The sequence below is a fragment of the Lineus longissimus genome, chromosome 1 (assembly GCF_910592395.1).
Source record: "Lineus longissimus chromosome 1, tnLinLong1.2, whole genome shotgun sequence".
Taxonomy (NCBI): Eukaryota; Metazoa; Nemertea; class Pilidiophora; order Heteronemertea; family Lineidae; genus Lineus; species Lineus longissimus.
In genome coordinates, this window is record NC_088308.1 from 204,852 (window position 1) to 232,165 (window position 27,314).

General features: G+C 43.3%; 1 protein-coding gene across 3 annotated transcripts in view; it reads right to left on the reverse strand.

The window, feature by feature from the left end:
- Nucleotides 1–1,088: 1,088 nt before the first annotated feature.
- Nucleotides 1,089–27,314, reverse strand: part of LOC135483123 (uncharacterized) — a 31,670-nt gene continuing 5,444 nt past the window's right edge. For 2 of the 3 annotated variants that reach the window (XM_064763679.1, XM_064763696.1), the window contains 9 exons: nt 22,180–22,227; nt 14,059–17,422; nt 13,715–13,750; nt 13,175–13,262; nt 12,797–12,890; nt 12,493–12,701; nt 12,004–12,238; nt 11,382–11,519; nt 1,089–10,964 (listed from right to left, as the gene is read on the reverse strand). In XM_064763679.1, the coding sequence (XP_064619749.1) occupies nt 5,361–10,964; nt 11,382–11,519; nt 12,004–12,238; nt 12,493–12,701; nt 12,797–12,890; nt 13,175–13,262; nt 13,715–13,750; nt 14,059–17,422; nt 22,180–22,227 (9,816 nt within the window). In that variant the 3' untranslated portion in view covers nt 1,089–5,360. The remainder of the gene's footprint in view (nt 10,965–11,381; nt 11,520–12,003; nt 12,239–12,492; nt 12,702–12,796; nt 12,891–13,174; nt 13,263–13,714; nt 13,751–14,058; nt 17,423–22,179; nt 22,228–27,314) is intronic. The other variant, XM_064763689.1, reaches the window with a different exon arrangement.

Genomic DNA, 27,314 nt, shown 5'->3' on the forward strand with positions numbered 1-27,314 from the left:
CCATTCAAACCTGGCCACAGAGAACTCATGGATCTTACTTCAGCTTGCCTTGAAGACCATTCCAACCTGGCCACAGAGAACTCATGGATCTTACTTCAGCTTGCCTTGAAGACCATTCCAACCTGGTCACAGAGAACTCATGGATCTTATTTGAGCTTGTCTAATACGTGGTTAAACCTGGTTCTCTTGTACCGGGGACAAACTAACTGTCTTGTATTGAGGACAACCTCGCGACCCCTACTTCAGAAGAGCTTCTATCTCGCTGCACTCTTGAAGATGCAGGAAGCTTCTGCCTCTGATGGAGATTCTGTTCTGTAGACTGGCCTTACTACGTGTTGCCAACATGATAAGACAGCTCCACAGTCTTGCTCTATCAACGTGTTGGCAAAGCAAACAGCAGAGCAGCAAGGGCTGATGCTATGGTGAAGGAGACAGCTCCACAGTCTTGCTCTCTCAACGTATTGGCAAGACGTGGGTGCTGTCAGGTCCGATTCAGTCTGGTTGTGACTGTCTCAACGTATTGGCAAGACGGTGGTGCTGTCAGGGCCGATTCAGTCTTGTTGTGACTGTCTCAACGTATTGGCAAGACGGTGGTGCTGTCAGGGCCGATTCAGTCTGGTTGTGACTGTCTCAACCTGCCAGCAAGACCATATAGTTGATCAGCCGGCAACACAATGAGCGATAGAAGAGTCACAGCCAGACAGAGTGGGATAAGGATGTCCGATGTCTTCCAAACACGGGAGAGTAGAGTCAGTCACAACTAGACTTGAGCCTGGCTGCTTTATTGTGTCGATGAGACAGTCACATGAAGACTGCACGGTCTGTCACAATCACTTGGCCGTATCCTCAATTGATGTCACAACCATAACATGTGAACAGATTAACCAGCACGATAAAAAGACAATGTGCTGTCCATAGACAGGAGGATGGCAAGTTGTTCTTGCCAGTACATCTCTGATGAAGACCTGGTTCTCCACACCAGTGACTGAGCTGGAGTTTTGACAAGACAGTAGACCGGAAGGAGACAGCATGGTCCAATCGGAGCCGCACATTCTGCACTGGATGAATAATCAAGACTAACACAGACGTATGTAAATTAAATAAATATTCAATAACCATCCACGCTACATTTTCTGGACGACATAAACTGACAACACTTTATATGGTCAACAAATACACAATAGCCACTAGCCTGTACAAAGATAAGTTATTGTACATGTGACATGCAGTGCGTGGTGACATGGCCACATACACCTCCATGACATGTCACACACACCATCTGCCAATTTATATGATATAGAACACTCATAGCAAGAATCAAATAATAAAAGCTATAAGTACCAACTTGAATACTGGAGAAAGTTAAAAAAGGCTGGCGAACTTGTCAACTATGGAGGACATTCCAGTTGATAAAGCCAAAATCATTGAGTCTCAAATGAACGATCTGTATTTGAATGGTTATGATTCTATGTCAGGACTATTTTTAGAAATGTAAACATTACCAAGGATCACCTCTGCGTACCATGCTTGAGAGACGAGAGGCCTGTCCAATCTGCATGCTGCACGCAACTGAGCCCAAGTTAGTCTTCACAATTTCACTTCTCAATGAGTGAAACTTTAACATTAAAGATTTGTTTGCATATACAGGTTGATACTTTATATTTCACATTTCTGAGAGCTCAGCATTATCAGGAATCTTATCTAGAAAGAAAGGGTCACAACACTATCAGGACAAGGTCAAATGGCTATATTCTGTTAAAACACTTGGTCACTTTAAAATGATGCACAGTGAATTCTAAAGATATACTAGTAAATACACATGTCATCGTAAACTTCCTCAACCCTACACAGTAGGCTTAAACACTGATGATAAAGCACTATAGAAAATGTACAAAATTTGCCTAAATCATATACACTAAATGAGTAAATATCAAAAGATGTGCGATAAATACAATTTCAGGTTAAAACACACATATAGAATACGTACGATGTCTATTTAGTGACGGCAGTGGTCGAAGCTCACACGAACCAGCAATCCCAATTACAAAAGTCTAAAATCCCTGAAGATGATCTTTTACAATAATTAGAATCAAATATCCACAGAGCCAATACATATCATATTGAATTCATTATTCAGAAGCAAAAAGGAACTAGTCTATTCGTGCACACACAGTAGCATGTCATTGTAAGAGGTTAAAGTATTATACAAAGTTGATCAGATATAGCAAGTGGGCGAGAAAAGCTATGTCAGAATATCGTCAAGATGGAAAACAAGCAGATGTAATATCAGCTAAAAGTTCCATCACCAGTAATCAAAAACATTCATTTCCAGTGAGGAGTTTAAAAGTGCCACAATATGCACTAAGGTTCCAGGCAGTTTTCTCATGTTTTTGTGGCCTGCCAAGCTGGGTAGTCGAGATCAATGAGAGATATCAGTATAAACAAACCACTTCCTTCAACAAGGTCTACATCTTCAATCAGTCATCCGACGTTCACATGCACATATCACTAACAATATCTACAATCAATCCGTTCCTTCAAAATTCATAATTGGACTATTTACACATCTTGCCACCAGGTGGCCTGGTTTGTGATTGGTTGGACAGGATGAATCCACAGAGTCAAAACCCCAGCCACAGTTAAAACAACATCCTGAGAAGTGTCTTTCATTCCCAATCGAGCTAATCAGGCCTGGTCGATCCAATCACAAGCCTAGCATATAAAGTAATCCTAATCTTTCATATTTTATACAACATTCAATGTCTTTCTCCAGTTATATCTGAAAGAGTCTTTTTACAATGCCTCTCATGCCTCTGACCACTCGAGTTAATTTCTATACAGTTATAGTCTTGAAGATCTTGGATACACTCTAACATCTAACTACCAACCTAATATAGCACATTGACTATTCTACTCAACAGTCTCTAGCTCAATCAAATTATGTTTTTAAGTTTTGAAATTATTTTCTCACGTGTAAAGATACCATAGAAATGTTCACACCTCTGACACCATGATAGCTGTCCAAATCTCGAGTGACATCAGCGTCAGTGACAACATTATTAAGGTGATGACAGACGTCACCACTGCACCGGCCATCCTATTCTTGTGACATCAATGAAGGACATCTCTAGTGCAACCAACACCAGGCCCTGTCACAAATATCCAACACACAACAGTTCATTTCTTTCACAACTCCTCACTCTACAAAACACGTGCAAATCATGAACAATCATGTCTACTTCAGATAACGAGTTGATTTCTCACCGAACATGAACTTGTAAGCAGAATAAATAGAAAAAGAACAAAACTGTTAAACAAAAAATAATATCAGCTGTCGTTAACCAGTCCAACACCGTGTCCAACAGTGCCATACTGAACCTCCCATAGCCTCTGTGAGTTGTCTGGAAGCTGAGCAATGTCAATACATTGAGGTTATGAAATTGACATTTCATACATTTGTGGCACGAGTACAATTCTATCACGGACACAGCAGTTAAAATTTTGACCAAAATATCTTCATCTGTCATATTTTTCCAGACCTTGTATTACCGATTATTTGAGGACAGGCTGATGGACTGGTCAACAGACTGATCATAACACATCACAGAAACCAAATCAAACTCAGCAGATAAAATGGCTGCCATCGAGAACACTGGACACCACACAAGGTTTCTATTGCACTTTAACTATGGGAAGAATTCCAAACTACCTCCTCACTCAATGTCACTCGTTGATATTAGATCCCTGTGCATTTATAGTGCATCGAAGTCAACAGAAGACTACACCAATTACATTCAGGGCCCAATGTCTTACCACAAATCATACAAAGATTTGCATGGCTTTACTTCAAGTTTTTCAGTCGGAATCTGCCATTAGAATAAGAAGGCTGCAATAACATTACTTTCGACTTACTGGCCAAATAACCGAGGTGGTGTCCTCATTTCAACCATTTTTCTCAATCAAACAATTTATGCAGAAAACAAACAGCACACACATGTAAATATGATAAAAAAACATGGAAATTAATCATAGGTTGCATGGACTGATCTAAACAAATCAACAGTGGTCAAAGGTTGCTGTGTGAAACCGATAGGTTGGAGTCAGAGTCCTCCCAAATGTCAGGTTATTTAGGGAGGCTGTCCCTTCTAACTTGTTCTACTGTCAGTCACCGGGGGTGAGATGAACATGACAGGGACTACCTTCCTCCATTAGACCTTATGCTTGATTCTCTCAAGGAAAAGTGAAAATTTAGGAAAACACAAAATTTACAAATTCTGAAAATGTATGAAATTTATGCATAAATCATTCATAAAGCTAATTGAAATATTGCAATTTTAGCAGCAGTGAAAACCAAAACGATTCATAGTTTGCTAACACCAAATTGACTGTCCGAAAACACCCTTCTTAGTTCTTTCACAAGCAGTAAAGGATTCAAGAAGTGCGTTTCACAGCATCAAGATTTTGACCACAGTATCAAAGTTACAATTGACCACTGCATAAACAATAAAACTCAATGCCCTAACTCACATGGCAAAGGTGGCCAAAAAGGCTATCCATAAAAATCAAAAATTAGTATTTTTGATAAAATATGATAACAATAAGTCTTCTAGAAGATGGAAAAGCGGACTATTGCTGCTCATAGCATAACAAACCAGAACTGGAAAGCCTTCAGGTTTTCCAGCTCATAACTAATATTCACGCCTTCAATACCCCGATATGTGCAACATATTGCTGAAGTTGGCTTCCAAGATGTAGGAGTCCACCTAAATGGGTAAGAGTGGAGTCCCCCTTGAAACCTTTCACTCATACTCAGCCCTTGAATCACAATGAGTGGACACAAGGTTTCTCTCTACTGTAAACATACACCATGTTATAGTACTTTGCTATGTAGATGGCAACAAACACTGATTGAGTGAAAGGATCAAATCTTTAAATACATAAGTATTTTAACAATATTTGGACATGATAGCATTATAACTGTAGCAGATCAACCCTGAGATATCAGTATTTCTTGAATATTTCCATGCTGCTTCAAGATAACAAACACAGAATCATTAATTCATGCAATAGGGTAGAAACATTTAACACTTTCTATTCCATCCTGGATAAACTTCCAAATATGAGAAAAATATCAAAATCTAGTCACAATAGCACTCACTAGCTTACCTAGCATATTTCTTAGCACAAGATTTTCTGTATTACTGTAAACTGTGAAATGTTTCAACAACCCAGGTAAAGTTGCAAACTCACCAAGGTTTTAGAAGGCAGAATGACACCTATTGTTTCGTGACAAAACTATCACCGCTTTCATAAAGAGTTTTAGCACTGCCACTGTGATCAACAACACCTAGTTTTCAACCTCAAATCCACTTCTGATACGGACCAGAAATGATACACTGCGGTTTCTTCCACTTGGTCACCACAGTATCATTGGTCATCGTCGTCCCGTGCTTCACGTTGGTATCCCACATGTAGCGGTAGACTGGTGGAACAAACGGTTCAATTTCTTGCTCCTCACTGTCCTCCACCTTATCATTGGTACGTTTCTGGCCTTTCTCACCCTTGTTATCCGGCGTGACTTCTCCCTGACCTATCAACTCCTGTCTCCGTTCCTCAGCCTCCTTACGGCGACCCTCCATCTTGGCCTCCATCTTAGCCTCCCATTCAGCCCAGCCATGCTGCCGATTGTTTAAGTTTTTATGTTGGTAGAAAACAATACTAATCCTTGTCGGACTGTAGCGATTAGGGTTCTTCAATGCAGTGGTTGCATGGAGTTCCCGCTTTGCCACTTCGAATAGGACAGCTCCATGTGACAAGGCAATCGCCACACCACCTGACTGTTTATCATGGAACACTTCTTCATTGTCCGAGATATATTCACGATCTGGCGGCGGTTTTGGTGGTTCTGCGAGAGGAACATCGCGCTGACAACCATCAGGCTCCTGCATTGGTAAGAAGTCACTCTGCAGGGTATTGCGGCTGCCAGGTTTTGAATTCACAGATGATTTATTACTCATGGGTTGTTGGTACAAAGTTTGTTCCATTGGCATACTACCATGTTGCCCCTGAGAATAGTTGATATTGCTTTGTTTGGCCTGATACTGGCCTGGATGGTTGAAATGTTCCTTATTGAGTGGCAGGCCCTGACCATCATGTTGCATAAGATGTGGTTGCGGTGTGTCTGCCCGCATTGCCACAGCCTCCGAGAGAAGATGAAGATTAAACTCAGGATCCTGTTTGGGCGCATCACCCTTCCCATCCTGACTCGAACACTGCGCAAACTTCTCCTGCCTGTTCAGTTTGGAATGTGGACTGAGGGGAGGACAGGACGTGTTGGGTGGATATGGCATATCAACATCAAACGGATTCCTAACAAATACTGTATCATTCCGCCGCACTTGGTGATGAAGAAGTGTTTCCTCCTCTGATGGATCGTTTCTTGCCTGAAGGTCGCGCACATTAGCATAATCCTTCTCCTGGTGGTGAGCTTGCTCCAGGACCGGTGTTCTCTCGTAAGAAACCTTGTTTGGAGCTTGCCGGGGAGACGGATAATCGTCAAATGGATTAAAAAGTGTGACCGAGTCGTGTCGCATTGGACGCTCAGCACTGAGATCGAGTGGTTTATCAGCTCCACCTTCCTGCCAAGGGCGCCCATGAGGTGTGAGAGGAGTGTTAGGGTGACTAGCTGTTCTCGAGTGTTGATCATGAGGTCTGGACCGGTCCATTGCCTCCGCAGAGAGGTTCATAGGCCAATCTGCACCTTGGTTTCGGGGCATTGATGGATGCACCTCACCAATGTTTGGTTGTGGAATTCCAGGTGGGCCTTGCCAAGCTGGTTTAGGCGTATGTGCCGGTGATGGAGTAGAGTAGCTCTGGAGGCCTGGTATCACGTCAAAAGCTGGGCTATGCTGAGATCGTGGTGCGTGGGAAGGCGACTTTGCATGAGCCATAGGTATGGGTGACTCCATTCGTCGTTGTGGCTGACTTAGTGGCTCAGGGCCTTGAGTGAATGGACTGGTCGGACCCTGCCCGTTATGTTTGGGAGTACTGGGACTGCTTGGGATGAGAGGTGACAGTAATGATGCTGGTAATTTAGGCATGGCAAATGGTAACATTTTCTCGATGTTTGTGTCCCGTTTCTGACCAAGTGGGCTGGCTACTCGATGCGGCACAGGGATTTTCGGTTGAATGGATCCCGGAAATGAAGACCCGCTTGTCGTATGAGCCATCTGAGCAAAAAAGTCAATGTTTTCAGCATTTGGCATTTTATCATGAAACTGGTTCATGAGGTCATGCTGGGGACCTGAATCTGATCCTATAGACTGCGTAACTGGACTATGCATTCTGCCTTGTGGGTCAGCAGAAATCCGAGGACCAACACTTGAAGTTAATGGGGAAAACTTTTGAAACTGATCCATCTGGAAACTGTTGGCAGTAAATCTAGAATCAGGCGATTGTTCTCGAGATCTTGGTCTCTCCATAACTGGTGTTATCCCGGAGTGTGGAGGAGTTCTAGGTGATGGCGAATTAGGGTGCGCGATGGGGCTCCTTGCTTGGAAAGCAGCGCCATCTTGAGTAAGAACAGCTACAGGTTTCCTTAGATCACCAACGTTGTCTCTGCGCAGCCTTTCAACATCTCGGGGATACGGTAGACTCGCACCATCAGGTTGGCACGGATAATCCTGTGAGTTTTTCTGAAGATGTTTCTGCATATTGTTTTGTCTGTTCTCTCCTCCAACAAGGCCCGAGGGATCCTCACATTGATTCTGGTGAGGATGCGGCACATTCGGACGAGACATGAACGAATTCGGCGAATGATCGTCCTTAAACTGAGAACCAGAGTTTCCACGTTGCTCATTTGGATAACTGGGTAATGTTTGACTCTGCTGAGCTGACAAACCAGTTGCGGATAACATTTCATTACGGAAATTCTCAATGTTTTTCAATGGGTCACTTGTGAACATAGAAGCCAACGCGTCGATACTGAACGCGGGATCAAGTTTACTTTTTCCGCTGACAAATTTCGACATTTGCTCCAATTTCAAATGCATGTGATCGGCAGTTTGTGGTTGTATTGCACTTGAATTTAGTTTTGGTTGATTTTTATCTGAATGGAAACTGGAACTGGGCGCAGAGGTTGACTTATTATGATTCGCCTGCATAGCACCAGACTGGAAATGAAGTCCCTGCATAGCATCACTGTCTGACTGGAGCATGTCATTCTCACTGGATTCAACAAACTCTTTCACTTGAGCGTGGACACTGCTTAATATATCATCCAAATGATCCACACTGCTCATTCTCTGGCTTGATGCCGTATTCTTTTTCATCACTGGTGGTCCACTGGGACAACTCATAATCGGTCTTGGCATTCCCATACTGCTGAAGTAAGGTGCAGGTGGACCAGATAACACACGCTGACCGGATATGTTTGGACCGGATGTATTTGGACCAGACATGTGAAGAGGACCAGACTTATCAGGAGGCCCGGCAGAGTTTGAAAGTTCTGAATTGCCATGTTGACCAGGCCTGTTGAGAGGCTCAGACATGCTCATTGGCATGTGCACATCTGGCCGACCAGCCATACCTGAACTTGGGTAAGTCCGACCTGAAGTTAGATCCATGTCAATCGGAGGGTGAGGATATTCTTTCACAAGTGGCGATGGCACAGGACTAACATTCTTGGGAGAAGCAGACATAGGTCTCTCTATCAATGATTTCTTAACCGATTTGTGTACTCCATCCAGAATTTCTTGGAGATGGTCCAAATTTTGAAACATATCCGCTGAACTGGACTGAGTGGTCGATGGAATCATTGCGGACGGTTGACCAGACATTATTGCGGTGTTATGTAATGATGGATTTTGCGACAGATTCTCCCGAGACGTGGCCTGGGGTTTGTTATGCATAGACTGATGATGAGGTAGAAACTGTCCATTTGAGTTTGAGACTGGTGAGTGCACCGACTGAACACAAGACTCAAAGTTTCCCATCACTGCACTTCTACGCTGTCCATTTGCAACATCTATTCCTTGGTTGGTATACCCCTGTTGCAGAGAACCGCCAGTTGATGTATTGCCTTCTTGACGAGGTTCACCTGGCAATGAGGGACCGGGTCGAAGTGGGTCAGACAGCTTGTCATTCAGTGGTGAACTCCGCGAATTATCCTGTTTTGCGGTAAGAAGCTCTTTTTGTGATCCTGAATCTTCTGTAGATCTTTGTAACTCAGATCGGCACTCGGTAGGTAACGATAGAGGTCTAACAGTTGGTGCCGTCTTGAAAGCAGTTTCGGCTATTCTTTCAGTGTTTTGTGTGGAACATTCATGCCTGAAACAATCCTCCACAGAATTTGATTGTAAGTTTTCAAGAGAGCTTGCGGTGTTTTGCACAGACTGTTCAGGACCAGAAGTATTCATCCGAATGTTTGTTTGTAAATCGGAGGTATTTTCACGACTGAAACTGTCCTTTGGAAATTGTGGCAGTTGATGTGTTGCTAAATTGGCAGTAAATTCTGTTGACCTGTTAAGTTGAAAACTCTCCTTTGAGATCTTTGGCAGCAAGTGTTCACCAGTTCGTATTGGTCCCTGTGATGGAGGCGGTGTATTGATACTCTCAGATAGCCGGAGTGAGGAACATGCCTCCACAGCATAAGGAGACTCTGAACAGTTAGGCGGAGGCATTGTAGGTTTCAGCCCCTCGGGCACGAAAACATGCTGTGAATCTGATGACTCTGGAGGTGATTTCATCTGTAATCCCGGAGATGAATGAATGGCCTGTCCAGTTATAGATCCTGGATTCTGGGACACACCGTTTTGAAACACATGACTTGCTTGCTCCGTGCTGGATGAATCAAGAGCCTGAGGCTTGGATGGGGTATTTTGACCTGAATTGGTGATATGAGACGATGGAGGAATACCGCGTGGAGATCCGGGGGAAGGTGACAACGATTCCTTGACATACTTATGGACGTCATCAAGGATTGATTGCAGATTATCTGTGAATTGTTCCTTCTCTCCACCAGTTCGTGATGCAAAGTCCGGTGTATTAAGATTGAGAATGCTTCCTAGACTGGGGTCTGTTCTCACAGTAGCACCAATGATCGGAGAATTGGGACCTTGTGAAAGCGACTCCCGAACAGACTCGTGGACGTTATCGAGGACTTCTTGTAAACTACTCAAGGAGCCAGATCGTTCAACTGGTTCTGGCTTGGGTTTCACATCCGATGTAACCGTCAGTTTTGAATCCATTCCACTTTGAGTGTGACCAGGCTTAACATCAGGGGCAGAAGTCTTCTTCTTCCTCGGACCTTTTGGACCTGGTTTCTTCTTCTGTTTCTGCTGGAACTGGTCCATCCTTCCCGGTGGGTATCCCTGCTCTGGATACGCACCCATTCCCATCCATGGATGCATCGCCATGAACGGAGGGGGGAAGGGGAATGCTGGGTGTGGCATGTACCCTGAAGGGAGAGGATACGGGTACATCATACCATTGGGAGACTGCACAGGCATAAGAGGCATCCCCGGCATCCCTTGACCCGGCCAGAATGGTAATGCTGGCTCACTCATGGGTGTAACAGCTCGTTCCTCATCCCATTCAAGCTTCTCCTTCTTTTGTTTCTTCTCCTTCACTGTTTTACTATCAAAGTACATATTATTCTGATCGCTCACACTCTTATTTACATCAGTCGTACTCTTGGGCTTGCGACCTCTGGGCGTTTTTGGTGACGAATCATCCTTCTTCGCAGAACCAGTCTTGTTTTTCTTTTTCGGTTTCTTGGGTGTTCCTCGTACTCTGGTAATCGTGTAATAATTCGTGAGGACTTCCAGTGATCCATTTCTTATCTTTTCGTTCTGGCCTTCGTAACTGCCGGATTCATCCGTCGGGTCAAGGACATACAATGGAAGCACATGGAGCTGCTCATCTTTTGGCTTCTCAAAGCCACGATGTTTGGTCAAAGTGACAACCTGAAAATACATCGTGTGAGAAATGTTTGTTCAAAGATTTCAGATGTGCTGGAGACACTATTGAACAATAAACAGGAGTGATATCACTGGGTCTCAGAAATTGACCAAAACCTGAATAGATTTATAGATATTGACAGGCACAAGAAGCCATTTTCAAAAGTTCATTACCTGTACCTAAACGACCCTTTGTAAAATGTCAGAAAGTGTTGATGTGGGTCACCCTCAGTATTGTATACAGTGATGCACATGAATGATGTCCGACAGACTCCAGGACCGTATGTGGCGGAGATCTAGTTGGGCGGGAGAACATTGCTCAACTTCAAGCACAGATTGTAAACGTATTGTAAAGCTGACCAAGCCGCAGGTATGTAGTATTCTGAACAGTGTTTGACTCCTTAGCCTCATGATGATGCTTACCACTGTGCATCCGTTCTGCATGTTGTGGAGATCCTTGTGTGCGTGGGCACAGAAGTCAACACACGACGTCACACCAGAGAATGGCCGCCCAGGCTTCAATCCTAATCGACATTCATTCGACTCGTCCTCATAAAAGCACTAAAAAGAGAGAAGAACCCTGGATTGAATCAAGGACATCGGGTTCAATGATCAGGTAGGTAAGCTACTCTGTCACTGTATGTTTGCGGGTTGATGATGAGGCTTACAGAGTGCTCATGTGCACTGAGGCTCTGAATCCCTGGTGATGGAGGCGTGATTGGGATGTAATTTCACATGTGCACCATTCCTCTAATTGGAAGACTATCTGTAATTCTCAGCGACACCATCTTGAGTGCAACATACTGGTCCAAAATGAGGCCAAGACGAAGTTCAGAGGACCTGCACAAAATCACACGATCTTAAATGCATCAATATTAGTTTCATCAATAGATGTTTTGATTTGTTAGTGATAGCAACTGACTGAATTTGGCAAGTTCTAGGAATTCTAGAAGTCAACCGTGCCACATGATTGTGTGCAACCTACCTCATTACTGTAAGATTGTGTGCAACCTACCTGATTACTGTAAGATTGTGTGCAACCTACCTGATTACTGTAAGATTGTGGGGCGAACGTCCTATAAACAGGAGCCATATCCGTGGCCAAGTTCTGGAACCGACGTTCAATTTCCTCTTCTTCACTTTCATCTTTCAGCTTGAACTTCTTGGCGCATCGACTCCGTGAGAATTTACATCCGTTGAAGAACATACTCCAGGAGCAGCCGAACGAGAAACTAGCACCAGCGAGGGATGGGTCAAACCCTTGGCATGCACACGTTTTCCTGAATATAAAATGACACATACTTGATTGGAATATTAAGGATCAACTAGATCAGATTGCATCTCTTTTCAAACTGACACGGTGCCACCTTGTGACACTAGCTAAGGTCCTGGGCCCAGGTTCCTGGGTGGAAAGGCAAGAACTCTCAAAGTTAATAACTTCCAACTCTCCACTGACAGTCTGGACAAATATCTTTTCTACTTCTGGTTTCTGACAAATCACCTCTCAAACTGAACATCAAGTGTCAGAACTTACTGTTCGTTAGCACCACATCGCCTCTCAGTCTCCTGACCATAATTGGGTAGCACCCGTATGAGATGGTTATAGAGGTCGTCTGCCACATTCCTCACCACACCTTCCCAAGCAACGATAACAATAATGATGACGGTCGCGTCACAGAAATGTCCTGCTCGTTGGCGCACAACCACTAACACTTTCTCTTCTGGACCGGATCGTCGGATAATCTACAAGAATGAATGTTTTCAATGAGTAAAGAACAGTGAAAAAAGTTTCTTTTGATGAGTCGGAAGAGAGTAGAAAGGATGCTTGAATGACTTACCCACTTGGCTACAGGACAGCCTTGAGTTGTCCTCCCTTCTTTCCCAGAGTAGAGCACTTTCTCGATCCTGATTGCATTTCCCTTGAAACCAGTCCTGGAAATAGACATTCCAACATTCAATTCTAGACAGCAACAGCTCATAAACATTAGTCTGATAAATCTGTTGCTTTTAAAGAGCCTTAAACTTTTCTAATGAATAGCTGGAAAGCAAAGACTCTGCCGGGGCAATGAATGAGGATGATCTGATTAGGAGGCGATACCTGAACCACTCTACCACACTGGCCCTTGGGACCCGACAGGCCTCTGGGATTTCAGGCCGACCAAACTTGAAACCCCAAAAGGCCAGGGTTGTTGTGAAGGATTCCACCATCAACCTACCTTCTCTCCATTTCTTCTCTGATCTCAGGGATAGACCGGCCTGAACCAAGATGGGTATAGAATGGACCCTCGTCCTTTTCATTGAAATCTGCAAGACAGAGAAGAAGTTAAATCTTTGGAGTTACTTGTTGGTGAGCTTTTATGAAGCTGGCTCTTCTATTCTGGCAGCCATAAGTTCTGGTAGACAGACAACAAAGTATGACAGGGTGCAGCAGCGATCGTTTGTGGCACCCTCAACATGCAATCGACTGGTATCTCATTCAGAGAGTGATATTCCACATGTTTCAAGGAGAGAAATTAGAGTGAACTCTGGTCGCTCACTGAAAGAATGAACTATTCAAAAGCAGATTCAACGACAGCCTTGAAGTCATAGCCTCCTGAGCTGTTCCAGGGAAACATTCACTAAACAACTAAACACAACCTGAAAGCTGGAAAAGCAAATTAACATGCAAATAGGGCAACCGATGAAAACAGGGAGAGACCGGTCCATATTTCCACCATTGTCATAAGCCAAGCCAAGAAATCACTGGTTCTACTCACTACGATACTTAGATTTCTCCTTGTTGTTGAGATCATCTAGAAAAAAATAAGGCTCAATGCAGCAAAATGCTTCAAAATCAACTACATGTAATTGTGCACTGTCAAGTGAATTAGGGTAACACTGAGCGAGTGACACGCGATCAAGCCCTGAATCAAGTGTTTCTCATTATAAAGCATGTTGGGTTTGAATCCCAGCTGGGGTACTCCATATGGAACGGGACCAGAGATGGCACACAGAAGCCTGTCATGCTTGTGGGATGCATTAACCTTACTGGCCGTTGAAAGCATATCCTCTAGCTTGCCATAGCACATCAGCAGGAAAGATGTTTTAAAGGACAACTTACCTTCTTTGCGACAGTTGCAGTGTGGTGTCTCCTGCGTGTTTGTTTTTAACCGTCGTAACAGGTCAAGGTTCTTATCGAAGGCAACCTGAGCTTGTGGTGGTAGGTCCTCCTGTTTCACATTCATGCGTTCATTGTTGCCACCAGTGTTTATTTCCATACGATACGATCCGGAGGCATTGACATATCCCGACTCGGACATTCGAGGCTGTGGAGGTAAAGGGGTGTTGGAACTGGGAGGATATGCTCCTGACATCCTGTAGGCATCAGCACCCCCATCCATAACGGGCATCGGTTGAGTATTTGACCTGGGATATGAGCCAGACATTTGTTGAGACTCTAAGACAGTAGGGTAGCCATAATGGGTCTGCTGAGTCGGGTATGACACAGGCGGAGGCGACTCATCAAAAGCATAAGGATCTTTGAGTTTATTTTCATTGAGCGGAGCGCTGTCTTTGAAATCAGGAGTTCGGTTCATTTCTGGCGGTGGTGGAATCAACACCTGATTGGGCGGACATTCAATTTTCATCTGAGGCAAAGGGGCAACAGTCCCACTATCTTGTTTTTCCACCTTCACCTCCGGCAGCGGAGGAATTAACACCCGATTGGGTGGACATTCAACTTTTGGCCGATACACAGGCTGCACTATTCCATTCTCCTGTTGTTCCACCTTCGGACTGGAGACATTACTCACTAAAGGCTGACACAGCACATTGGCCAGTCCTTGGCTCTCTGTCCGTTGTCCAGAATGCAGTCCTTGGCTCTCTGTCCGTTGTCCAGAATGACCAGCAGATTCTGAAGAATTGCACGAACCGTTGAAGTCGGCAAGTCTACTTAAATGACTAGATTGCTGTCCATCACCAACATCCACCGATGAAATAACCCGATCCAACTTGGCTATGGCACTTTCAGCGGGTGCCATAGGAATAGTATTAGACAAGGCCAGCAACTTGTCCAGTGAATCCTGACCACTACTGGTATTCATTCCACTCGTCGTAAAACTATCCAATGACTGACTATGTGGTGCGGCACTATCCGATGTGTGACTACGCGGTACAACACCATCTGATGACTGACTACGCGGTACAACACCATCCGATGTGTGACTACGCGGTACAACACCATCTGATGACTGACTATGCGGTACACCACAATCTGATGACTGACTATGCAGTGCGACACTATCTGAAGATATTTTGGGAATATGCGGTGAGTTCCTGGCATAGTGTATTCCACCTGTGGCACTTTTCCCTTTTGAATTCGATGGCGAAGCTTTGCCAACAAACTCCATGAACTGCCGATTAAAATCAGGACCAGGCATAGAATGTTTTGACGGATTTTGTAAATTAGAACTCTCCTGAGATGTTTGACTCAGCTGATCGTAACTTCCCTGAACGCCGAACGTAGGTTTCCCCTCCTTCGGAGATGGCGTAGAGTTTTTTGTTTTATGCGCCTGAACATCTGATGGTATTCGCGCATCCCTGGTTTGCAGCAAATGCTTTTGAATCCGTGCGTGGAAATCTTTTGAATACGCAGATAACATCAGTTGCTCAGGCGTCATGCAGTTTTTTAAGTGCTCGTAACTTATAACATTTGGTGGATCCTTGTGAACACTATGAGATGATGTCGTACTAGCACTAGAATTGGAATGAGAAATCAGTCCTTGTACAGTTGAACCTGTACTATGACTGATATTCTCAGAGCTGCCATTTGAAGATGTTGTGCTAGGGTTCGAATCAAGATTTAGAGGCCAAGCCGGAGTTCTATCAGTGTTTGTTTCACTGATCTGTCCAGGGAGTTTTGACCCAGGAGATAGGTCAGTGAGTCCAGCACTTGATGGGCTCACAACTGCTGCTGGCTGCCACGCCAGACTTGAATGGACAGGTTCGTCACCAGAGGATGTCATTCCCTCACCACTGATACCGGCTGGTAAAGGGTACTGCCCGGGCATGAATGGGGCAGGTGGTGGCGGGCCTTCCTTAGGCTTCTTCAACTTTTTCTTTTTCTTAGGTTTTGGATTTGGTGAAACCATCTCTTGCTTCGTATGCAGATGGGAGGTCTCAGGGGACGTGAACGTTTTTGGCCGCGAAGCTATTGCTTTAGGATCACAAAGTTCCAGACTCTGACATGCGAATATTCGACGTAGAATATCGCGCTCTGTGTCGCGATCTAACTCCCTGAATTCCTCTTCTGTTTGAAGCTTCTTACCAGTGGCTGGATTCTGTACAGACACATTACTGTCGAGACTTGTAAATGAAGTCGTTGAAGCAGGACGACTGGATGTCACTGATGATTCACTGTATGGTGGTAAAACCTGAACATCCCCTGACGATGAGGTGTGTGGTGGCAGCTGGGAGCATGGCAGAACAGACTTCGCTACGTAACTCTTAGCAGGAGGGGAGACCATACTTGAATAACCTGACGAATACGATGTTCTCTGCTGTTCTCTGGCTAAAGCATCTGCACTCTTTTCCTTCAATTCAGCATCCTTCTCGCTCATTTTATTGCCTTGGTTATGTTTTTCTGCTGAGTATTTCGACAGATCGGTCGGCACCATTGCCTGAGATGCGGAACTACTAACACCAAGAAGGCCTGCTGTATGCTGCATCTGAGTGTCATGCAGACGACTTCGATCACGCACTATTTCCCCCGGTTCCAAGGGCATTTGGTAAAGTCTTGCATCAGGGTGTAACGAAGGTGCAATATTTTGATAAACGTGTTCCATCTCACTTCCTCCCTGCTGGGGTGGAGACGCACTGCTCGTCTTGCTCGATTCGTCAACCCGATCAAGCAAAAAGTCTTTCACAGTTTTTGACTTTGGAGACGATTTCGGAATTTGTGAGTGTGACTTGGACCTTTTGTGTGTTTTCTTCAAAGAGTAATCGGGCTGGGCATCACACGGCACATTCGTCCTAAGATCGGAGACAGATGATGCAGAGCTACTACTGTCCAGATAAGTTGGGTGCTCAGGGGCGTGCGCAGGTGACGATTTCCCTGAGTTAGGCGTCAGTGATAATGGATAACCGTTAAATCCCCACGGTGAGAATCTGGGTGATGACGTATCAAATCTACTACTATCCTGGACCGGGCTGAACATATTCCATGCAAAGTTGGGTAACATTGGAGCATTCTGGAACTGTTCTGGTGTTGTTTTGGTGAAATCTTGAAATGATGGTAGGCCGGTGGTTTTTGGGGCGGTGCCTGGCCAGAACATCGAGCTGAATGATGGTAGTGCTGGTTGTTTCCTGGATGATGCTGGCGAGAAGCTCGGGAGGCCTCGCCCATCGCTGCCTTGACTGGGAGGGTTGCTGCCATTTTGAATGAGGGATCCTGGGTAAATGCTGCCATATTGTTCGCTGTTTTTAACCTGAAGCGATAAAATCACATGATGCTTCACTAAGATATTTGAAAGTACAAATGAAAGGAGGATCTTCAAGCTGTTGGAAAGAAACAGATAAAGGTTTTTAGCTGAAACAAGAAAATATGATGATTGCAACTCCCACCCTCCTTAAAGGGGTTTGCTGTGACTAACGTTCATGGTATTGACTAGTGGCTGAGATAACTGGTAAGACACAATGCTGTAAGTGCACTTGTTATGGAGGAGTGTTTGAGAGAGAGTCTCAAAGACCTTGCGTTTCTATGTCAAGTCCTTGCTATGGTATTGACTCGAACATGATTTGACAATACCCTAAACAACCCCAGACATGATATTCAGCTGCCTCTTATAGTGCATATTAAGCCAGACAGTTTTATTTCCTGTCGAAAAAGTGCTCCAAAAATAGCCCACAATTAACATAGTTGCTTTATATCTCATAGCGTCCCAATCAAGCCTAGAGCAGTGTGCAGGCTTGATGGCAAGCTCACAATAACCGGTCAGTTTTATTGACACGAATACATAATCTGTTGTAAACCCAATTGTTCTGAGGAGTTGACTATTGTGTATGAGGTCGATACACAAACAGTGTAGTACAGGAATTATTAAAGTCAATCATCCACAGACATCAATGAAAGTGAAACGCCTGCTACACCAAGCACAAAACACTTCTTGCCTGAGAAACTAAATTGTAATCTCTTTATTTTCAATTGTCTTTTTGTTGTGTGATTTCTGAATAACAACTACCCAGGCAGAACCTCTCTATTAAGGAAACAATTGGGACTGACAAGTGCTGTCCATAAAAGGGAGATGACATCATTACAGAGGTCCAATTGTATAGTCAATGATGTATTTGGGACCAAACTCACTGTTCTTGACAGGGAGAATGTCCCACTTACAGAGGTGTCCGCTAAGGGAGGTTCCACTGTATTCCATGATTATTCCACATGCAACTCAATGATTATCTGATAAAATTTATCTGATGAATGACAATTATTTCTCTATTGCAAGATTTCAGAAGTAGAAATTGTCATTCCACTTATTGTCAAACTCAACATATCGTCAGTTCGAAAGGCCACTCCCCTCACACTGAGCAACCCCCTCCCCCGGGCAATGCCAAGGAAACGTCACGAAACATGTCCATCTCGAGAGACGGTGATCACTGAACGATGATAAATGTGCCGGAGATGGAATCTACCATAATGGATTGCAATTCATTTACACAAAGACGGCAACATCACAGGGAGGAAATGCATGCACACGCACGCGGCCAGATTGCGTGCAGCCCCAGTACCTCATGTACATGATGAGTTGAGTGCATTTGATATATGAGGCTGAACCTGCCAATACCAGTGATCTAAAGGGGGTTAGGTTTCCACAGAGTCATGCAAAGCATGAATTATACTCTTTGTGGGGTTTGCCTGTAAGGCACTCACAGGTACTGATGTACAATATTGCAGTATAAATGCTGTGATTAATTCATCATTCTTCAGTTGAAATCATTCCCTGGGTTTAGGTTGGTTGGTAATAGATGATATGTGAGTCTGTGACAAAGCAAAGGGCTCGCAGATTCACAGTGCTTTTTAAATTATTCATAGCACAGTAATATTGCTCAGCAATGTTCCAATTACTAACAGGCTCACTTCCACTTTTACATGTATTTACAAAAATCTCATTTTGTAGTCTGACAAAAACCATCATGATACACAACTACTATGATAATGATGAAATATGTATTATATAAACAAACTGAATATTCCTTTGTGAATCATACTAAATCAACTCCCCAGTCTGACCTGATTAATCTTTAACTAGGCCACTCGTGCTTAGACAAGTCAGACAGCCAACAATAACAGGTGGTGTAAACAACTAACCATCACAACATTTAGTTTGTGGTTTCATTTTTGAAATATAGTTTAGAAATGGTAGTTAAAACGAGTAGTTAACTCAGATATGGGGGGGGGGGCAGGTTAAGCAGCGGATTCCAGGCTTGAAGGGTTAACCTTGAAAAGCACATTTGAATACATGCTGGTAATACATACATGTATGTTATAGCATAGAGTGTAACACATTGATCATGTATTGTATGGGGTAACCTTATTTATTACAGCATTGCTTTGTGCCACTTGTTGACTTTGTATAGCACTGGTATTCATCAAAGGTTGAACTAAGCCATACTTAGTTGGTATTGTTCAGAAATGATCTCTCTTTTATCACTGCCACTCTTAGAGATATTCCAACAAAGGCTTTGCCATGTTTGCCAATGATGTACATACAAGTCTGTAATAAACCAAGGAGGTGACTTCTGGGGAGCCACTTGACACATGCCCCCCCCCCAACCACCACCACACATGGGAAGCAGAGAAAGAGGTTTCATGATGACAGAGGAGTCAGAGAAGTGTTACATGAGCATGGCTGCAGGCTATTGCAATGAATGATTGCATCATTCTGGAGCCTGCAAATGCAATGTTGGGTTATAGATGAACTTCAGGGGGCTGCATTCATTCAAAGATGTCCTTGAACGTGCCCTTTCTACCTCCAAGCTGATAGAAATCCAAGTGATACAAGGGTTGAAAAGAGCTGGAAGTAACCGCCACCGGTTACAACAAGAGCCAATCAAATATGATGCCTGCTTGTGTAATAATTGCTTTCAAAAAAAGTTTTAACACAAAATGGAAACAATGACCAGGAAAATGTGAGAGTGAAATGGAAGGTTTCCTTTGTGTGTTTGTGCCCTTGGACCAGCAAGCATTGTCCTTTTGAGTTCTGGACGGTGAAGAAACCAAACAAATCCAATGATAGAGTCCATTGAAAATAGTGTTTTCTCCTTGCAGTTTTAATTGTATTTTATGATGTAACACCTCAGAGAGGGTTCTTTAGAGTCTGGGTGTAGCCCAAGGGTTGTCTGAATAACTAATTGGTGGCAGCTTGAAATCACTGCTTCACCTTTCAAAAAGAGACAGGCGACAAGTTTGTAGCAAATAGTCTGATCCAAATGGACGATTTCAAAATATACTGAGAATTAACCAAATTATACAAAACGCAACCAACTGAATCCGAAGTCAACCAATACCGCACAGTGCTGAAGTTAGCGCATTATGAATCATCAGCGATTAGTAACAATATGAAGACTCATAACAGCACCAAGCATAACAATAATGTAATGGGAAAAATATAAAAAAATCAGCGTCCAGTATTGAAACAAGCGTGTTTGTCAGCCGTAACTGAATAGCATAGCATCTGAGTTCATTCCGTACAGGCGATGACTGGCGACCTCAAATGGCCTGATCGGGAAGCAAGTGTATTGCCGCAGCTATTGTACCCATAGAACGCTGTAACGATGCCGACCGCATTAAAGTTCAAGGTCAGCGGTCTGATGTTTGTAAACAAACGAAGCTACGCTTGGAGCATACCGCACTTACTCTTGAGGTACGGCACAACAGTTTAGATTGGTTTAAGGTAGCGTTGGTTTTGCCATTATCAGTTTGTACTACACACACATTTTTGACAAGAGGCCTTATCTGTAATTGGCTGAGAAAGATATGGACTGCCCTGTTAACACCATAATATTGCCAGGTATGATTATTACAAGTTCATGGACAGTGTTTGTCACGAATGACATGGCCTACGTGTGACCAAAGCCAATAGTTTGATCAGAAATCAAGCAGAAAACTGATGGATGGTTCTATCATTACTTTTGATAGTAAGACACACATGTACATGTACAATGCAGAATGCTCAGAAAGTCACTAATCCTAATTGATTACCGACGACATTGTGATGCTTTTCAATTGTAATTACAAAACATTGAAATAATAACTGCCATCTGATCTGGCCAGTTGTCCAGCAGATTAGAAAGAGAAACTAAGTTCTATTCATGACGTTATTGACATCGAGTTCATTCCATATAAATGAAAACCATAAGACAGACGACTACATGCCAATGAGAAAGAGACCACCGAAACAATGCTGACTCAAGGGCAAGGTCATTTCTGTTTGTAAACAAACTATCGTAAGCCGCTGTAATTCGCTGGATATGCGTCAAGTGAATCGTGTGCAATATGATTGGTGGGCGGCACTTGCTACTTGTTATGGCAGGTGCAGTCAGCGAGAGTAATGTCTGCATATGAAGGTCGCACCTGTCTACAAACAAACTCGCCCACTCAGCCAAGAAGTCAGAAGTAAGAAGGCTATGCACCAATGTGTGCTGGGCACATTATTGCCAATAGTGGACAGATTAGGACAGTCACTACCACACTGCAATGTTCTTTCCAATCAATCTGTTCCAAAAATCTGCTTTTCAGACAACAGTCAACAAAGATGACGTGACACTTTTTCAAACCTTTAAATCACAACAAAAGAATAATGAGAATAATTCAGCAGCCCAATGGCTCAGACTCAGAGCCTCATTCTTCAGTCCTGTTTATTTGAAGTGAAAGACTTTACAAGGTTTAAGAGAAAGAATGGCAATTCTTGATCCCCAGGCCGGCTCCAGGTCCCTGGAGAGACTTAGTCAATCTTCTGGTCTTTGCTGAAATAAATGGATGGTTTCCAACCTCAACCAACCATGCTATCACTACTCACTAGAGAATACCCCATCATGAAATAGTGCCAGTTCAAGTTTTTACAGTTTTCAGCCGTTGTACCAGCAATAATGTACTATACTACTAATGAGAATACTGGCACTGTGAAGATACTATTGGCATGTGAAAACACCACTCACATTCCTAACAAACAATAGTACAGCTTACCTTTTTCTGTGGAGGTTCTTGCGTACTCTCCATTCTGTAACTAGGATTCTGCAAAGACAAAAAGAGCACCGAGAGTAAATAACTCCTTCACAAAGAATCAAGTCTATTGGACTCGGAAACATTGTCAATTCTGTGTCTTGCTGCAAAATAAAAACATGCCTTAACAAGGAAGTCTTCACACAACAAATACTACCACAGGATAACTGTAAGCGGTTGAAGTTGAATGGGAAACACGACCATAATTGAATGAGTAATTGGTCATGCACAAATCATGGTGGTACAATTATATTTCAGAACTTTTTGATATCAAACATGAAATCATCATTGCATGTTCAAATATACCAATGCTGGGCCTAACCGAGACTTTCCCTTGCGGGGTGGGGAGGGGGTGACTTTAGATATATGACACAATGACGACAGACAAACCAATTGACTATCAGAATATCCAAAATAATGAAGTCTCACAGTCACAGACTACGAAAGATCTGCCTGAAATATTTTCGAAACAGATAGCAGAATTTCAAGTGTGTAAATCAATAAGCAATTTGTCACAACTTCTAGTATGGAAACCAAAACTGGGACATGTTGGAAAGCCCAATCCGTCTATCATTAAGCCAAAGAACTTTTCAAATTGAACTATGGACCGGATATGAGAATCAAATTCATATAATACCTGTAAGAGGTATTAATGAACATGATCTTGAAGTCGTCAGTGACGTAAACTTGACCAGGGAAAACGAAAGTTATCGTTCAAGTACATCAGGACCGATCTACAGCGATAGCCGGATCATTTACAGTAATCTCACGCAATGCTTTGAATCCTCCCTTTGTTCTTTCCATATCAGGATATCAATTTGCTTGCGCAAGATTGGTCCATGCGGTAACCATAGGGTGAGTTTGTTTATCATACTGCATCTCAATAACTTGGCAGTATTGATGAATACACTATACAGAGTCAAAAACCCTATTAGGAGTATAAGAGGAGCAGACTAGCCAACCTACCATGCTGTGGTACTCCATGATGAAAGAGGATAAGAAGCCTGGCACAAACTCACCACAAGGACCACATGGACATGATAAAGGATGCCCAAATCATTATGCAGCATTCAAAAAGGGCCACTTATTTGATGGCCATTGTCCACGCATACAGACAACCTAATACCATCAGGCTATTGTCTGCAGCTAAAAATAACAGGTCACCTCATATCAGTTTTATCACTGCTTGCATTTCAGTTCCTGTCTGGTATACAGGATGTCTCAGAGAGAATGCTGGCTTAGTTGTTTAAAAAATTGAGCCAAAGGCCTAATTGCACAGCTAACTTTTGGTCCTGGGGGATTGGATGGGAGCAGAACACTTTTGTCCCACATCTGCATGTAAAACACACATCTTCGATGACTGAGGACAGTAAGCCCCCCTCTGCCTCCTACCCCCCTTAATACGGCCCTCTAGACACACCAAATAACAAATAACAAGCCCCCCTCCCCAGCAAAATCATACTATGGCAACATTTTGCCCAAAAATACATTAGTTCATTTCAAGTTCAATGAATGATACCTGGGAGCTGCTAAAAATACTCAAATACACCTATAGATACAACCGATCAGGTCAGTTCAGAGTTGCCGATAGCAAGCGAATAGCTTGATACGAAGCTACTGAACAACTACACAACTACAAGGCCTTTACATGAAGGTATTAATGCCACCAGGGCATGAGGAAGAAATCAATAGATCTGGCCAGGCAGCAGCTGAATCATTCTCAAAGGAAGCAAACAGCAGGTGACACAATAAGCCTGGAAATGCTATCAATAAAGGCCTTTATCAACTACAAGCAAATTTGCTTACTTCTAGAAGTGTGTGCTTTTGGTCGGCCCCCGAGTTGTACATTGAAAATATTGTAGTAAGCTCTATTTCTTGTAATCTTGCCATACAGTCAACGCATGTAATAACACCAGTCAACATCAGCAGATTTGCTGCTAATGAAATTCATCCATTTGACCATTCACCCGCAGTGACAACTCCCGCAAGCTAAACTTACTCTTTTAAGGACTCCCACTAGCAGGAAACCGGTGACAACAATCAACCGGAAATATAGAACTGGAATCTGTGTACACAATTCATGACTGAAACCATCCAATTAACAAGTCTAGCTATATCCAAGCGTAACCAAGACAAATCACACAATAATTTTGTTGTATCATTCACATCCATGTAGTTGGTGTGCATGTAACACTACAGTCATCAGTAGGTATCATTCACATCCATGTAGTTGGTGTGCATGTAACACTACAGTCATCAGTAGGTAATTCGACTGAATGTTATTAACATCATTTAGCACTGTTACATGTATGGATCAGACTAACACCTTTGATTATTAAGATTCAACACATCGACACAGATCAGAGAGTGTTCAAATAGGCATCTTGTTCAAGTTTGTCATGTTTAGGCTGGGCAAGACCATTTATACAAGTTTTTATGTTCAGATGGCCTCCAAGACAAAAACCAACAAAACTGTCCAAAAAACGACTCCAAACTCTTGTCTAACGTAAGCAACGATCTCTAATGTAACAAACGGCCACTGAGAGAAATATCAGTAACAACATGGTAAATCTCTGTCATCACGATAAAGAGTGATAGCAGTGCGGATCAGATCAGATTACACAGTGCGGGGAAACGATCATCAAAGCCGCAGTCGGAAATGGTCTGAAGCTGCGCTACAACTTACTACGATCGCTCCAGATCAACAACCCTGGCAAACTGCCAAGGGGAAATCCCAAGACTGTCGGTCTGACAACTCACCCAACGCCCACTCAATTTTTTCTGACAGCGGAGATTAGTTTAGCCCAGATTTTGTTGATGAATGGAAGTGCCAATAGGTGGAAGCACTATATCAAGGTCGGTTCGGGGCACGTGAGAACAACACCACGACAATGTTATGAAAATCCAAACAAACCACGGATCAGGCCTATATCGCTGCGCCATATGGAATCGTTAGCATGAATTGAACGAGGACGGAAACTTCAACCAGAATAGGATAGAAGAGCCAATCGACAATGATTTGCCGGCGTAAATCCAAGAAAATATCGCAACGGGACTGAGGCAGACATGGGTGAATACGTGCAGTGAACATGGAAAAAGCATACTTGTACAGGTCAGGCAGATGTGAGGAAGAAAACATCCAGATCAACAGAAATTTTAATTTCAAGATATGGTGGATATATCCGAATATGAATCTTTGACGCAATGAACTGTGAGGGACCACGTCTTGGGCAAAAGTTCAACATTGTTGATTTCAGCTCGATGGATGTGTTGTTTTAATGACCTGGACATGGATAATAGATCTTGTCGGCTTGTTAGGCTTAGAAATAGTATGATAATGAGTTAGTATGATGGTATTGTGATTGTGAATAGATCTGACTTTGCATGTGGTAAAAATTGACCTTGCCAAATGTGGGCCCTGGTTTTCTGCTTCAATTGAGCCCAAGACCAGCCAATGCAATCTAGGACAATAAATGGTTTGGTGGACAAGGCCCAACATTGCACTTGTAGTATAAGTATGTACACAAAATATGTTTGCAGACACATGAAATACTTTTGCAGACAGACAAGAAACAAGGCTGGCCAATTATTGCAATGATTTCGACTCTTTCACACACAAAAGGACCATTAAATCCACCTTTGATAAATCCTTGCTCCTGGATGCCCATACACAATCCTGAAAACAGACCTTGGAATAATAAAAAGCAAAAATAGAGAAAAAAATTCATCCAAACCTTTCTGCAATTTCAATGGAATTGGAATCCTTTATGTGTGGTGAGATTCTCCTCCCTGAACACACCAAAAGCTTGGACCCACCGATTATTCTCAATATTTTTGATAAAGGACAACTCTAACAAGGTTGTCATAAATAGTGTGGAGACAATGGTGAGTGCACTATGGGAGCCATAAGCTGTGTTTTATTGATTTGCATGCACATGCATGCTAGAATCTGTGGTGATATTCATGCTATACTGGCACCATGAACCCATTAGACATACAGGCGGGTGCAACCATTGCAGAAGGAGAGGGAGGTTTCTCGCATACATTAGTGTGTTATGTGATATATTGCCTTATATCATGTGCTTCCTAACACATACCATTGAATCAGAGGTGTATGTTCAGGTAGTCTTAGCAGTGCTATACACTAGCAGCATAACACTGGACAGAACTAACTAAATTATAACATGGTTATGATATAACCAACCAACTTTAGCTAGGCAAAGGTCCAGGGAGAAAGCTCCTCACAACATCTCCCAATAACCAGCCAACTTTAGCTGGGCAAAGGTCCAGGGAGAAAGCTCCCAACAACATCTCCCAATAACCAACCAACTTTAGCTGGGCAAAGGTCCAGGGAGAAAGCTCCCAACAACATCTCCCAATAACCAACCAACTTTAGCTAGGCAAAGGTCCAGGGAGAAAGCTCCCTGCAACATCTCCCAATAACCAGCCAACTTTAGCTGGGCAAAGGTCCAGGGAGAAAGGTCCTCACAACATCTCCCAATAACCAGCCAACTTTAGCTGGGCAAAGGTCCAGGGAGAAAGGTCCTCACAACATCTCCCAATAACCAGCCAACTTTAGCTGGGCAAAGGTCCAGGGAGAAAGGTCCTCACAACATCTCCCAATGACCAGCCAACTTTAGCTGGGCAAAGGTCCAGGGAGAAAGGTCCTCACAACATCTCCCAATAACCAACCAACTTTAGCTGGGCAAAGGTCCAGGGAGAAAGGTCCTCACAACATCTCCCAATAACCAGCCAACTTTAGCTGGGCAAAGGTCCAGGGAGAAAGCCCGTCACAACATCTCCCAATAACCAAGCCAACTTTAGCTAGGCAAAGGTCCAGGGAGAAAGCTCCTCACAACATCTCCCAATAACCAGCCAACTTGGCAAAGTTCAGCTGCTGTTTCGAAACATGTTCACCCAAGTGACACCTTTCAAAGACGAGACAAGACACGTGTCTTCACTACTATTTTTGATGACAATAAAATGTCAAGAGTGCGCCTCAGGTATTTCTGGAGCAATTCCAAGAATATTTTTGGAAAGCGCGTCGATGAAGTAGGCTGATTTCTTGTGACTTTCGAAGTAATCCATGGAAGTACTTC